The 14,893-nt window shown below is 43.0% G+C and overlaps 1 protein-coding gene across 2 annotated transcripts in view; it reads left to right on the top strand.

Annotated features, from left to right (window-relative positions):
• The window catches only part of itchb (itchy E3 ubiquitin protein ligase b), a 30,464-nt gene that overhangs the window by 6,173 nt on the left and 9,398 nt on the right, over window positions 1-14,893 (top strand). The window contains exons 3-13 of one of the 2 annotated variants that reach the window (XM_034086329.2): window positions 3,984-4,125; window positions 6,405-6,529; window positions 7,568-7,702; window positions 8,146-8,191; window positions 8,289-8,476; window positions 9,244-9,586; window positions 10,204-10,299; window positions 11,477-11,651; window positions 12,216-12,285; window positions 13,462-13,546; window positions 13,695-13,823. In XM_034086329.2, the coding sequence (XP_033942220.1) occupies window positions 3,984-4,125; window positions 6,405-6,529; window positions 7,568-7,702; window positions 8,146-8,191; window positions 8,289-8,476; window positions 9,244-9,586; window positions 10,204-10,299; window positions 11,477-11,651; window positions 12,216-12,285; window positions 13,462-13,546; window positions 13,695-13,823 (1,534 nt within the window). The remainder of the gene's footprint in view (window positions 1-3,983; window positions 4,126-6,404; window positions 6,530-7,567; window positions 7,703-8,145; window positions 8,192-8,288; window positions 8,477-9,243; window positions 9,587-10,203; window positions 10,300-11,476; window positions 11,652-12,215; window positions 12,286-13,461; window positions 13,547-13,694; window positions 13,824-14,893) is intronic. The other variant, XM_034086330.2, reaches the window with a different exon arrangement.

Raw genomic sequence — 14,893 nt, 5'->3', positions numbered from 1 at the left:
TGCATGCTGGCTCACTGTCACAGCTTACATGGACATGCAAAGGCCCTGACACACCAAACTAACATCAATAGAAACTGGAATCCGTTCTGCAGAAATACAAGCCGATGCTTTGATACAAACCTTGAACCAAAGTAGCCACCATTTACTTTCATTCTAGACGTCAATGGTATTGTGAAAATATAATTGTATTAGAATGATCAGAGTGGTGGTTTGTTACTGGACTTCTGTGCTAGTCATGGATTGGCCATAACAAACACCATGTTCGAACATAAGGATGCTCATAAGTGTACGTGGTACCAGAGCACCCTAGGCAGAAGGTCCATGATCGATTTCGTTATCGTATCATCGGACCTGAGGCCGTATGTTTTGGACACTCGGGTAAAGAGAGGGGCAGAGTTGTCAACTGATCACCATCTGGTGGTGAGTTGGGTCGAGTGGCGGGGGAAGCCTCTGGATAGACCTGGTAAGCCCAAACGTGTAGTTCGGGTGAACTGGGAACGTCTGGAGGAGGCCCAAGTTCAGGAGGCCTTCAACTCACACCTCCGGCGGAGCTTTTCGGGCATTCCTGTGGAGGTTGGGGACATTGAACCAGAGTGGTCGGTGTTCAAAGCCTCTATTGCCGAAGCCGCGGCGGGGAGCTGTGGTCTCAAGGTCCTAGGTGCCTCAAGGGGCGGTAACCCTCGAACCTCCTGGTGGACACCGGTGGTCAGGGAAGCCGTCCGACTGAAGAAGGAGGCCTTCAGGGATTTGTTATCCCAGGGGACTCCCGAGGCAGTTGCAAGGTACCGACAGGCCCGAAGGGCAGCAGCCTCATCCGTGGCCGAGGCAAAGCAGCGGGTGTGGGAGAAGTTCGGAGAAGACATGGAGAAGGACTTTCGGGCGGCACCAAAGTTGTTCTGGAAAACTGTCCGACACCTCGGGAGGGGGAAGCAGGGAACCATCCAAGCTGTGTACAGTAAGGATGGGACGTTGTTGACCTCAACTGATGGAGTGTTGGGGCGTTGGAAGGAACACTTTGAGGAACTCCTGAACCCGACAACTCCGCCCTCTATGTTAGAGGCAGAGCTGGAGTATGACGGGGGATCAACACCAATCTCCCGGGGGGAGGTCACTGAGGTTGTCAAACAACTCCACAGTGGCAAAGCCCCGGGGGTGGATGAGATCCGCCCGGAAATGCTGAAGGCTCTGGGTGTTGAGGGACTGTCATGGTTGACACGTCTCATCAACGTTGCGTGGAAGTCGGAAACAGTACCGAAGGAGTGGCAGACCGGGGTGGTGGTTCCCCTTTTTAAAAAGGGGGATCAGAGGGTGTGTGCCAATTAGAGGCATCACACTACTCAGCCTCCCCGGGAAAGTTTACTCCAAGGTACTCGAAAGGAGGGTCAGGCCGATTGTCGAACCTCAGATTGAGGAGGAACAATGCGGATTCCGTCCTGGTCGTGGAACGACGGATCAGCTTTTTACTCTCGCAAGGATCCTGGAGGGGGCCTGGGAGTACGCTTATCCGGTCTACATGTGTTTTGTAGACTTGGAGAAGGCGTATGACCGGGTTCCCAGGGAGTTACTGTGGGAGGTGCTGCGGGAGTATGGGGTGAGGGGGTCTCTACTCAGGGCCATCCAATCTCTGTACTCCCAAAGCGAGAGCTGTGTCCGGGTCCTCGGCAGTAAGTCGGACCCATTTCCGGTGAGGGTTGGCCTCCGCCAGGGCTGCGCTTTGTCACCAATCCTGTTTGTAATATACATCGATCGGATTTCGAGGCGTAGTTGTGGGGGAGGGGGTCTGCAGTTCGGTGGACTAAGGATTGCACCACTGCTTTTTGCAGATGATGTGGTTCTGATGGCTTCATCGGTCTGCGACCTTCAGCACTCACTGGATCGGTTCGCAACCGAGTGTGAAGCGGCTGGGATGAGGATCAGCACCTCCAAATCTGAGGCCATGGGAAACCGATGGACTGTCCACTCCAAGTAGGGAATGAGTCCTTACCCCAAGTGAAGGAGTTCAAGTATCTCGGGGTCATGTTCTCGAGTGAGGGAACAATGGAGCGTGAGATGGGCCGGAGAATCGGAGCAGCGGGAGCGGTACTGCAGTCGCTTTACCGCACCGTTGTGACGAAAAGGGAGCTGAGCCAGAAGGCAAAGCTCTCTGTCTACCGGGCCATTTTCGTTCCTACCCTCACCTATGGTCATGAAGGATGGGTCATGACCAAAAGAACGAGATCGCGGATACAAGCGGCCGAGATGGGTTTCCTCCGCCGGGTGGCTGGTGTCTCCCTTAGGGATAAGGTGAGAAGTTCGGTCATCAGGGAGGGACTCGGAGTTGAGCCGCTCCTCCTTCGCGTCGAAAGAAGCCAGTTGAGGTGGTTCGGGCACCTAGTTAGGATGCCACCTGGGCGCCTCCCTAGGGAGGTGTTCCAGGCACGTCCAGCTGGGAAGAGACCAAGGGGTAGACCTAGGACCAGGTGGAGGGATTATATCTCTTCGCTGGCCTGGGAGCGCCTTGGGATCCCCCAGTCAGAGCTGGTTGATGTCGCCAGGGAAAAGAAAGTTTGGGGCTCTCTGCTGGAACTGCTACCCCCGCGACCCGACCACGGATAAGCGGGAGAAGATGGATGGATGGATGGATAGAATGATCAGATAAGATGAAGATGGATAATGGAAAGGGACTCTGCGTTTGCCCTTTTGACTTCAGTCTTTGTAGTCCCTGCTTTTGTTTCTTCTCCCGTGTACATTTCACTTGAGCTGAACAGCCAATCAGAGTGATGCATTTTGCCGTGTCAGCCTGCTATAGCTTACGGAGTAAATGTTTGGCCACCAATTAGAGCAATGGTGGTTTGACCCCCCCTCCCATGCACTCAACACATATGTGTCCTAAAGCAAGATACTCAATCCCAAATTGTTCCCGTAGGCATGTCTAACAGTGTGATCTTTGAGAGTCACGCTAAATAAAAGTGTCACCTAAAATAAAATATAATGTAATGGACACACTGCAAACATCCTCCAACTTGATCAACATTCTATAATTGGCTTGGTGTGTCAGGGCCTTAATGTGACGGAGCCATCTTTAGTAACACTTGTGCTTGTCCTGAAATGTCAACATGTCTGCTTTGATAAAGGCCTGTTGTGAGAACTAACACAAGGCCTGTCTTCTTAGCTCTATTTCTTTTAAATTAGCACTGTCAACATGAACGTGTTATCGTCTACACATTTACGGTTGCAAATTTATCTGAAGACCTCAATGTGTCCAAAAGAAAATGTACGCACATTTATCACATTAGGTTTGACGCTGACTTCCTCCCGTAATTCCAGCGAGGATTTGTACCATGTATTGCATGGCAGTGAAAATGCAAAGATTTAGCAAAAGCTACATGTATTGCACTGACTGGAGAACACTGGACATCAGTGAGAACCAGGGTGTCATGGCACTCGTTTGCTTTGGGTGTGGTGAATACGGACTAGAGAAATGTTGCCAAATCATGTGTTAGCCCTTATCTTGAAATTGCAAAGGATTGGGAAATTGTGGTCACAGTCATTATTGTAGAAAGAAACAAAGTGCTCCTAATATGACAGTGGCAGCAACAATACTACCAATACGAGCATGTGTGTGTGTAGTGCACAATATACAGAGGGGAATCACAGCGGCTCTCTGTGACAGCGGCTTTGTTGATATTTTGTGTCGCAAAAAAACCCACACCCCGTGTATTTGTTTTATCTCAACCAAAATACAGGTAAATACTAGTATTTTGATCTTCTGTTTAATCAAAGATTATTTTTGTGATTAACGCAAAATGGTCTGTGGTTTGTTCGTTACTACATTGCCTAAGCTCCTGCCTCACCAGCTAAGTATACTGCTCACTGGTAAAATCCAGATTTTATTTTCCCTCGTTCTGCTTTTTCAGTATTAAAATGTGTGCTATTCCTGAATTATTTTTTTCTTCACCACCATGACTAACTTTCCGCTGCACTCTTCCTTCTGCCTTTTTCAGTGCTATCTGCAAAGCTAAAAGAGAACAAGAAAAACTGGTTCGGCCCCAGTCCCTATGTGGAAGTGACAGTCGACGGCCAGTCCAAGAAAACTGAGAAATGCAACAACACCCACAGCCCCAAATGGAAGCAGCCGCTCACTGTGTGAGTCCAAGCACCAGCACTCATGATAATATGAACTTTGGTATTCTGTTGCTAACTCGTATAAGACCAGACTCCTGTCAAACTGTATTTTAAAATGCAAACGCTCGCTCTGCTCTGCTGACTGCATGCTCGGTTTGGGATAGGGAATTATAATGTTCGATTGTTCACAGAAAACATGTTGCAGTGCAATTTTCTCAGCTTTGATAGACATCTTACCCTTATTATTATTATTCACCCTAACATGTTAAATGTTTCCAGTCTGGGTGTTCCCGATAGCTAAAAACCTTAAATCAGTTTTTTACAAATGTAGGCTAAAATCATAGTTCCTTCCAGAGGGAGTTTCTCTCCCACACCCCGCTGAAACAGAAGTAGTTGGAGTTTTATCAGTAATGGAGAATATATAGAAAGAGTATTTTTGCCTAATAAAGTTTAGCATCTTAACTGAAACAGGGAAAAGGTGAGGTAGAATGTAAAAGTCTGTTGATGTTGTTTTGTCATAAACGGTGGTGTCTGTTCACAAAACTTGCACATTTTCATCAGAGTTTAAAGGAAGCGATTGTTTAAAAGAAGGGATTGCGAAACCATTGTTTCCCGTTTAGCATTTCTGAAGAACTATATCTTGATAAATGACTGCTGACTGAAGTATTTTGGCCTTGCTCATCATCACTTCCTCAGAAAATCTGCCCAGACCTTGAAGAGTTTCTCCAAAGCATACAAACGGAGACTCCCTTATTATTGCATGAAATTGCCAGTGTAACATATGATTTCGATCGAGATGCTGGGCCTGCAGCAGTTTTCTTTTTCCAGTGAGTCACCAGGAATTCAGGAAGGACTTTTTTCTCTGTAGTTAAAATGTTGAGTAATAGTGTGTACAGTTTAAAAGATAGATATGCTATCTGTAAGTGGTTTGCACTTAAACGTAAAATGCCTCACAGTGGTGAGAGTGTGTATGTATATACAGTCCTACATATTCACACATCATGTCCTCTTAATTTTAGCCTTTCAAGGATCTTCTGACCTTCCCAATATAGAGTGCTCCAAGGTGGCCTACTTATTGTGTAACAAGTGTTTACTATGGGATGTAATCAGACCTGACCCGACCAGGCTATAAATGATACATGAACTAACTCCTCTGTGATTACCTTTAGAATATAGATAGTAATGAAAGTGGGAAGTCTGGCTAAGTTATGAGGAAAGAAATAAGTTATTTACATTAAAGGGGCCCTTTTATACTTATTTTAGGTGAATATTTGTATTTTGTGCCTCTACAGCAGTGCTTCTCAAAGTGTGGTCCGCGGACCACTGGTGTCCCGTGAGCGCCCCCTAGTGGTCCGTGAGTATATTGGTAACATTTCACATTTGAAATAAATAAATACATTTAGGTTTTCCGCACTCTCGCGAGAATATCTCCGCAATGGAGCGAGCTTAAGTTTCACTTTCTATTGCATGATATAGCCCAGTGCAACAGCTTCATCACACATGTTGCCACTTGTTTATACCATTTGCAGACAATTTGTAATCTGTTCTAGAAAAACGATGTGTTTTGGATATTTGTGGAGTTAGGTGGTCCGCGAGTGTTTTTTTATTGGTTAAGTGGTCCTTGGTATGAAAAAGTTTGAGAAACACTGCTCTACAGTGACTCGTTTGCATGCTTTAATGTTCAAAACGGTCTTTATTTTTCTCATACTGCCTGTGCTGCAGCACCTCTTTTCACCCTCTGTCTGAAACCAGAGCCCAGTCTGCTCTGATTGGTTAGCTGGCCGGCTCTGTTTTGATTGGGTCACCGCCTGAGATGTCCTGCCACTTAGCCTATCATGTTGTTACATAGTGATTTTATTTTGTTACGGAAGTTAAAAAAAGTCCAATCAATGCGTTTCAGGCAGGGGAGGGAGTGTGTGGGAGAGACACTCCCTCTGCACGGAACTGTGGGATTTGCAGACTATTTACTACACCAAATCTATACAACACACTACAGGAAAGGGAAAACCCTAAAAGCATAATAGGGCCCCTTTAAAGTAAATGCCTTTAAAATGGGATGGTGGCGAAAGCTGTGAGATGAATCTAATTTTGTAAGCTGTTGTTAAGGGACGAGCAGTATCTCGCCAAAAAGAGAGAAATAGTGCTGCTCAGTGAAAGGCCTCTCAGCTTGAAACTGATTGTCGGTGAAGTCCTGATAGTAAGCCCCTACAGGGCTTTCTGAAATCAAATCCTCAGTGGACGTCTGTCCTCCGTTAGTATCGATGCATTGCTCGAATGAATTGAACCGTTTATTTCTACAGGATTGTGACTCCGTTCAGCAAACTGGTGTTCCGTGTGTGGAGCCACCAGACCCTGAAGTCCGACGTGTTGCTGGGCATGGCCACACTGAACGTCAGTGACACGCTTAAGTCTAACGAAATGAAAAGTGAGTGGGAATCATGTCTTTCCAACAGGTGTATTTATTCTGGTTTCTCAGTTAACAGTTCATGAAAGTGTTATAATGTACCCTTTTGCACGGTTCCCATGACATCCCTAATGTTGTTATCTTTAGAAATGTGTAATCAGACACACATTGATCAAAGAATCCCATAGGCATTCATTCAACAACTTTGATGCTTAACAGTGCGTGTTCTGGTTTATCTCAGTGTTTCCTTTGTTTTCCTGAGAATGAGGCTACAACCAGCTACCCGCTTCCTCTTTCATTTATTTCACAAACGAAGAATGAACACGAGGGGGCTTGGCAAAGGCCTGTCTGGGATCTATCTGATGTGGTAGATGACAAAATGTAGAAAGTACATTTCAATTTGAATGAAAACATTTGATGCTGTTGAGGCTTCTTTTGTAACGAGTGAACCCTTAATACAGAAAGTGTTTTAATGCCGACACGTGGTTTACCTGAGTTTTTTAGAGCAAAAAGTATATGAATAAGGCACTTAACATTCCTGTAATAGGCAGCTGATTTTTGTCATCCCTTTTGCAATGGTAGATATTAGGTTATGTTTTATTCTTAGACCCTGTCCAGGTGTGTTTAAGAAAGAGCTCTGGGTTCTTATTCACTTATTCACATAACTGTTATAATAAATCATTTGTCATTTGACATTTTTGGTATCATAATGTTGTACAAACATTTAGTAAGGACTAAAATCGCAAAGCTGACCATGATTTTTCAAATTTATTTTTCTAATTTATTATAATTGAAAATTGAATTGCTCCCAACTGATGACAATAACATATATAATAAAGTTGGTATTCGTTGTGGTCCCCAAGTTGCTAGGATGTCAACCCATGGGTAACTTACCTACACATTAATTCCTAATGTTAACAATCTATTTGTACACGGCATTACCTACTGTCGGAGAATGCTCCTTTTCTCAAGTTACGCCTGCATCATTATAGCAGGCGTAATATTTCACTTGCCATCGTCTCACTCGGACCATCTTGTGTTTGTGTGGTCTCTGTGTAGTTTCTGAGGTGGTGCAGACCTTACAGCTGTGTGCAGACAGAGACCAGTCCGATGTGGTGGGAGACCTCTCCGTCTGCCTGGACGGAATGACTGTCGACCCCGAGATGTTCGCCACGGCAGAGGCCGACCATCACAGTGAGTCACAGAGCCAAAGCCTGTTAGAATATTCTCAAATGTAGCTTTATTTGTTGTGAGAAAAAGTAATTAAAATCCACGCATTTAGTCAAAAATGTCAGGAAAGTAAGAAATGAGCCCATTTCTAAATGTTTTGTAGAAAACATGCCAAATAATGTCTTTTAGAAATGCCAAATAATGTCTTAGTTGTGTTTCGAAGGAATAGGTTCCATGGGTTCTAAAAGGGACATTTTATCCATTTGTTTTTATTATTTCTACATGCTTGCCAAAATCTATTCCATATCCATAGCAAAGCCAGAAATGATTAAAAAAAAATATACAAGCTAAACAATTTCTAGTTTTATTATCATGAACTTCTGCTTAAAGACCCCTTGGGCAAAATGTGTAATAATGGGCTTTATGAATAAAATGTGAATGTTTTATGTTGTGTGTTTTTACTCCAGGTACATCAAACGGGGATTCCCAACCCAATGGGGATCATGTCACAAGGTGCAGTAGCTTCTCCTGTCGTCAGTTGATCTTAACGTGTCACCATTTAGAATTTCTGATATTTGTATTAATCTCCGTGTGCTCTTCCTGCTCCCAGGCGGAGTCGAGACAGCTCCCCTGCTGTGAGCGTGGACGGTGTCGAGCACAGGTCTTCTCCCAGCGGACGGAGGTCGGTGCACAGCGCGGGGTCTCCCTCTGTGTCCTCAGGGGGCTCGAGGCCTCTAAGACCCCCCCGGCCCTCCAGACCTCCTCCTCCAACCCCGCGCAGACCCGCCTCTTCACCAGGTCAGACATTTATTGAGGAACTAGACACTTGGGATGGGAGGAAAGCAAAGGTCGAGTGCTCTTCTTCCTGACCGTGTAGTGTGTCAATAATTGATGTCAAACATTAACCCGCTAGCTAAATTGGAGTTGGGCCAACACTCACAAACATGAGGAAACATTTGCTGTAGCTGAGTCACACAAGGCAACACTGAGGAAAAGCACAAACAATATGGCGGCAATGTGTCTGTGAAGGGAACAATAGATCCTCAGCCCGCTTTGCTGAACATTTGTCTTTTTGTTCTATCGTTCCGGTTTATCTGCAAAATAATGTTACATAAGTAAGTCTTAAACCCGGAAATGAGTTAGCATTTAAGCTCTTCCGGGTTTTATTATCTCAAAAACAATGTTTTTTTTAATGCGTTCCTGGTTAGCTGCCTTAAAAAGAGTCAATGACATTCAATAAACTAAATTAGCTTTTTACTTCTCCCGATTGCATTTACACCGTAATAATTATAAAAGTGGTATTTGGTATAAGACATTACATTAATGGTAATATGTGGAGAATATCCTGCTGAACACAAAGTGTAAGTCTAATAAACATGTGTTTGCCACAGATCTTATTTTCCTATGAAATCCAATGGAAAGATCCCAATGGCTTTTGTCGAGGGAGAACTTGAAAAGCTAACTTCCGGGTCGGCAAACATATATACGTCATCATCACTGCACCACCCTATCAGCCATCATAGTCTTATGATTTAACTCTCTGCAATGTCTGATGCTTTCCTCAGCATCCTCTAGTAATGGCTCTGCAACAGCTGACGGCAGTGACGGTCAGTCGGGTTCTGACACACCGGTTCGAACACCGGCTTCAGGACCTTCTCCGGCACCAGGACCCTCACCTGCACCAGGACCCTCACCTGCCCCAGGACCCTCACCGGCCCCTGGATCAAGTCCATCGGCGGGCTCAGAGAGGAACTCTACAGCGGCCCCCAGCTCCGGGGCTGCTGCCCCCAGCTCCGGGGTAGCGGCCTCCAGCTCCGGGGCTGCGGCCCCCAGACAGCCGGCCAGCAGCGTCACCCCTGCTGTCACTCCGAGTGTCCCCGCTGTCAGCACCGGGCCCCTGCCCCCAGGGTGAGCCATCTTTAATAATCTTTGCAGAAGAACTTGGGAAGGTTTGGGTCAAGTTAAAACGATATTAATGTATGCAAGTTTATTGTGCAATAGTAGTATTATAGTGCTAGACAACTTTATACATAAATGTATACAAAAACACAAACTTAAGTAATACAAAGTTCAAAATGAGAAAAAAAGTTGATGAATCACTCAGAGGGGTGTTTTGCAAATTGGGTCAACTTTGAGACAAAAAGTTATTCAACTCAACTTTTTCACCACCTCAACAAAAAAAACCAGCACAGTTTATTGAGCATTTCATATTTCCTGTGTGGACAAAGAGAATCTCAGAGTGTGAGGATTGTCGGAATACCTGTTTGTTTGTTTGTTTGTTTGTTTGTTTAAGATCTTTTTCTTGTTTCTCTATTGGGTTTCATTCAGCCTGTAATTCCGCAAATTCTCTTTAGAGCTCTTTTAGTGCGTCATTGTGACAACATCATAACCTTCACCGGCTAGCTGCTGCTTTTGTATTAGGTTGACTCATGTTGTGAATGTGTTTACATCCATCCATCACCTTAACGGCCGGGGCTGTGCACCATTACCTAATATCCTCCATCTTATTGCCATGTTTAATCTAGGTGGGAGCAGAGGGTGGATCAGAACGGCAGGGTGTATTTTGTCGATCACGTGGAAAAGAGAACGGCGTGGGAACGCCCTGAACCACTGCCCCCTGGGTAAAAAGTCCTTCCCTTTATATTTTCTTTTAATGACAGATTGTTGTTTTGTCTGGAGTTTATTGGATTCTTTTCATCGGAAAGGAACTTTTAAATGAAGGGGTCTCTCAATCGTAACACTGGCTCATGCCTAGTTTTAAGATCTTCATCCCAAATGTTTCCAACATTTGTAAGAAATACTCGTTTTAAGCCTCACTTTTATTCAACATTTTTGAGATCTTGGGCGTTTTTATCTATATACTCTAACAGGATGATGAATTTTAGCTGTCGTACACCTGGATCATAAATGATCAGAGAAAAAAGCATAGCTAAAACGGCAATTATTAATGTGCAACTGCTTGAAGCATTTAACCCGTTTTTAATTTGTTTGATTTGGCGTGCGAATAATTCAGCTGCAATTTAAAAACCTCCTGGAGAAGCTGACTTTTCATTATCTCTTGCTACATCAAAATGCCACCAAACTCCATCTTTTGTTATTGTTTTGAATGAGAGACCCTTAGAAAATTACATATAGCGCAATTCATTACAGCTTGGACGACTTCTCAAAGAAATCATCGAACAATGTTTTTTTTTGCCACATCTCATCATTACAATTCAGACATAATTGATGCTGGCAGACAGAAAGCATTTAATCAGGACCGATTGTGTGAGGAAGACAGAAGAGATGGAGTAAATGTATATTTAATAATAATATTCAAAAACTAGTCATTGTAAGTGTTTTCAGAGTTTAGGGACGCTACAGGGTAACTTTAACTGCCATACATTTTTTATTTCACACGTAGTTTGTCAATGCTGTTTGTCCTGATAAGTCATCAAAGCCTACATATCAGTGCAGTGTAAGACTATATTGACTCTGATCTCTATCTGGGCTGTCTTAAGTGTAATGCTGAGAGCAGCATGTGGCTACGTCCTGTGCCATGTTCATGTACCACATTGATTATTTACTTTAATCTGAAGCCTTGACGCATTTATTTATCCACGCTTTTTCCATACACCCCATTATATGGTAGGGTGTCTGCAATACCACCATATTGTCTTTCTTAACACGTTTGCTCTTTTTCTCTTCCTCTTCAATGGGTGAAATGGTTTCAATGGGGCAGAATGACTTTGAGAGTCTTCTGTTTTTACCCATGCTCACTTTTCTCCTACTGTGTTCCCTCGATGTATCCGTCCTCAGCTGGGAGCGTCGTGTCGACCAGATGGGGCGGGTCTACTTTGTCGATCACATGACCCGGACCACCACGTGGCAGCGCCCTACCATGGAGACGGTGCGTAACTATGAGCAGTGGCAGCACCAGCGCAGCCAGCTGCAGGGGGCCATGCAGCAGTTCAACCAGAGGTTCATATTCGGGGTGAGGACTTCCTCTTTGTCTTGTGATGCAATGTGGTAATATAGGTTTGTATTAGCTAGACTAGCGCCGGTTCAGCCTGTAGAATCTTGGCTTTGGAACTGTAGGGTTGACGGTTCAACTCCCAATCTGACCGGTAACAAACGCCTGTACACTGCTGCCTCTAGCGATCTCCAATAATAACTAATTTGTACATGTCTTTATGCACATATGTCCTTCTACTTCTCCTTATTCGTCTTCTTCTTTGAGCAGCATACTTGTTGTCCTGTGATAAAAAAAAAAAAGAAAAAAATGTGTCACCTCCATGAGTTTGCAAAATTGAGATGTTTTTACTGGAAATGCAGCTAATGCTGATGTTAGGTTTATGTTTGTGACGTAAGGTTAATGACAAACACTACCGCTTGTTAAACAACCAACTGGCTTTAAAATGTTACTGATATTTAACCCCTTATGTTATTTTTCTTTATGTGAAGTCACTTTATTTTCTGCATCAAAACGCAAAATATTGTAGATGTCTTTAAGATGCTTTGAGATTTATACAAAATATTCTTTCTCTCTGCTGCGCAGCTACAAGAGCAGGTCTCAGCCACTCAGAATAAGGAGTTTGATCCTCTCGGGCCTCTGCCACACGGATGGGGTAAGATCTTTTAAAGCTTTTTCAATTTAAATACACCGGCTTAGGGCAGTAAATATGCACCATTCAGTTAGCTAGCACCATCTAGCTGAGCCTCTCATCTATCAAAATGTACTAATGTGTTTCAAAAGAACTTACATTTGTTGTTTAAGAAAAGAAGCTTCCCATAATGAATCCTAACACTCGCCAAGCAAAAAACAATAAGACATCTGCTAAATCTGAAGTCCACTCTGATTTATTTCAATATTTAATCATCCTCTTCTGGCACCTGTTGAATGGGGGCCTTATCCTTTGTTATTGCAGACACGTTCACTTGATACAATATTCATAACAACACAACGCAGGAGGGTGTACCTTGTTGTACCAGAAGAGTAGTCACATCTCACTTCAAATGATGATATACCAATTAAACCATTAAATATTAAATGAAATACCATTCAGAGCAGTGATGATGTTGAGTGGTGGCTATAGAACATAGGTTAAGGTTAAATACAGACAGGGGGAAACAAGAAATCCCTCCATACGCAAACGTCTCGCAAATTATTTAGTTGAAGGACTTTTAAATGTATAATTTGTAACACTTTTGCCAAAAACATCTTAAAACAATTGGAATCATGTATATTTTGTTGAGTTGTGTATTGACATTACACCAGATATGTTTCAAACCAAGAGGAATCTCTCCTTTGCTCATGCTTCAGTTTTGTAGTCTGCCAGAAGCTGTAATAATTAGACTTTTTATTACGTTTTCAGCCACATTTTTACGCTAAAATGTTTTGATAGGGGTTGTTTACATACTATATATCGTATGTAACTGTGATGGATTTGAATCATTGGATGTTTTGATTTTAAGTTAGCCCAAAAGAGACCAGCGATCATATTGGAATCAAGAATGATTTTGAACATGAAACTTATTAAGTGTTTTTACCAGTTTTACTCGCCGTGTTAATTTGAACGTCTGGATCCTACATTATCAGAGACACTACCTGACAAGTTGCAACTGCATCGGCGAAACACAGATTTCTAATCTAAAACTATTTTATTGAAACCCCTAGCGGCACAGATTGTTTTAAAATTGAGAAGGAACCCTAAATTGCCGTCAGTGCTTTGATGGTATACACATTGATAATAATAGTAACTAATTCTTCCAATGTTTGTCTTTTTGTTAATGTGTCCTTTCAGAGAAGAGAACAGACTCCACTGGCAGAGTTTATTTTGTACATCACCCTACGCGAGCAACACAGTGGGAGGACCCACGAACACAGGGGTTAGTATTCATATTTGAAAACCATTTTAGATGAAAATGATAATATAGTGCATGTAGCACCAGTTGTATGTGACCAACTTTAGTTTGCTGCATTATTTTAGTTTTTAATGAAAGGGTCCATCACTAAAGGTTGATCTTGTTTTTTCAGTTTGCTGAATGACAAGCCTCTCCCTGAGGGCTGGGAGATGAGGTTCACTGTAGACGGTATTCCCTACTTCGTGGACCACAACAGGAGAGCGACCACGTACATCGACCCTCGCACTGGAAAGTCCTCACTGTAAGTCCTCTGCCATGTTGTTTCTCCTACCTTGTTTAAAAATATTCAGACTTAAACATTAAACAAACGTTGTGCAGTGATGGCACATTTTTGTTGTCCAGCTTGGACGTAAGCGTCTTCTGCAACAATGAGATTTTGTAATATTACAGAAAATAAGATCTGTGGCTAGCAAACAACAAATAGTTGCATGTGATACTTCTCAGTTCAGTTTTTCGAATTCCCAGGCAGCAACCAAAATGCGCCTGATGGACTTTTAATCATTTGAGCAACTAAACGCTGTACCCCACGTTTTCTACAGTTGGTATATTGAGCTTTTGCCTAACCCTGTTGGAAGTAAGGACAACACATATTTTTTAAACAAAAAAAGACCTTTAATTGCATCCGATCATCTTTTTTGGTGCGAAAAATACACATTCCAGTTAGTTTAACAATTACGCATTAGCGGCCTCAACAGAAAGTTCCACATCAGCTGCAACCGGTTTGGTTGTTTGACGAAGAATTCCTCAACAACGCTCTTCAAGGTCTTTGTCTCAGTAAATCATAAAGCAGATCGTGCCAAGGTGGTTAAAATAAATGATATGAGCTTGCAGATTTGTGTGGTTCCCTGACAACTAGAGTAATGCATCAGACCTGTTTGACAGAGTACTCCTGTTTCCTGTGTTCCAAAGACATTCTGAGTTATTAGGAAATCTCTAACAGGTCGACACAGATACAAAATGTTTAGTGAACATCAGTGTCATTAAATACCTTCCCGGATTATAGAGGGAATGTTTTATTTTTTAGGTGATAAAGTAAATCCTTTATACTAGTAGGGCCTTCTTGGATACATTTTGCCGGTAACATTCTGGCTTTGGTCTTTCCAGCTCATCTGCATACCATAAATGAATGAGTTACAAAGAAGTCAAAATATTTACCTAATGCTAATGTTTTTTTTTCAACCCCAAGTATTTTGCCTGTATATGCTTTTCACATTATTGAAAATACATCACCAGGCAGCTCTATTCTACCAGTTAGTACTGTTTACACAGATCTTTGACTAAATGATTCACTGTCTCTGAAATCCTCCTTCT

The sequence above is a fragment of the Pseudochaenichthys georgianus genome, chromosome 7 (assembly GCF_902827115.2).
Source record: "Pseudochaenichthys georgianus chromosome 7, fPseGeo1.2, whole genome shotgun sequence".
In the NCBI taxonomy this organism is placed as follows: domain Eukaryota; kingdom Metazoa; phylum Chordata; class Actinopteri; order Perciformes; family Channichthyidae; genus Pseudochaenichthys; species Pseudochaenichthys georgianus.
Note: the sequence above shows the minus strand (reverse complement) of the source record. Positions and strands in the feature narration are given on the sequence as shown.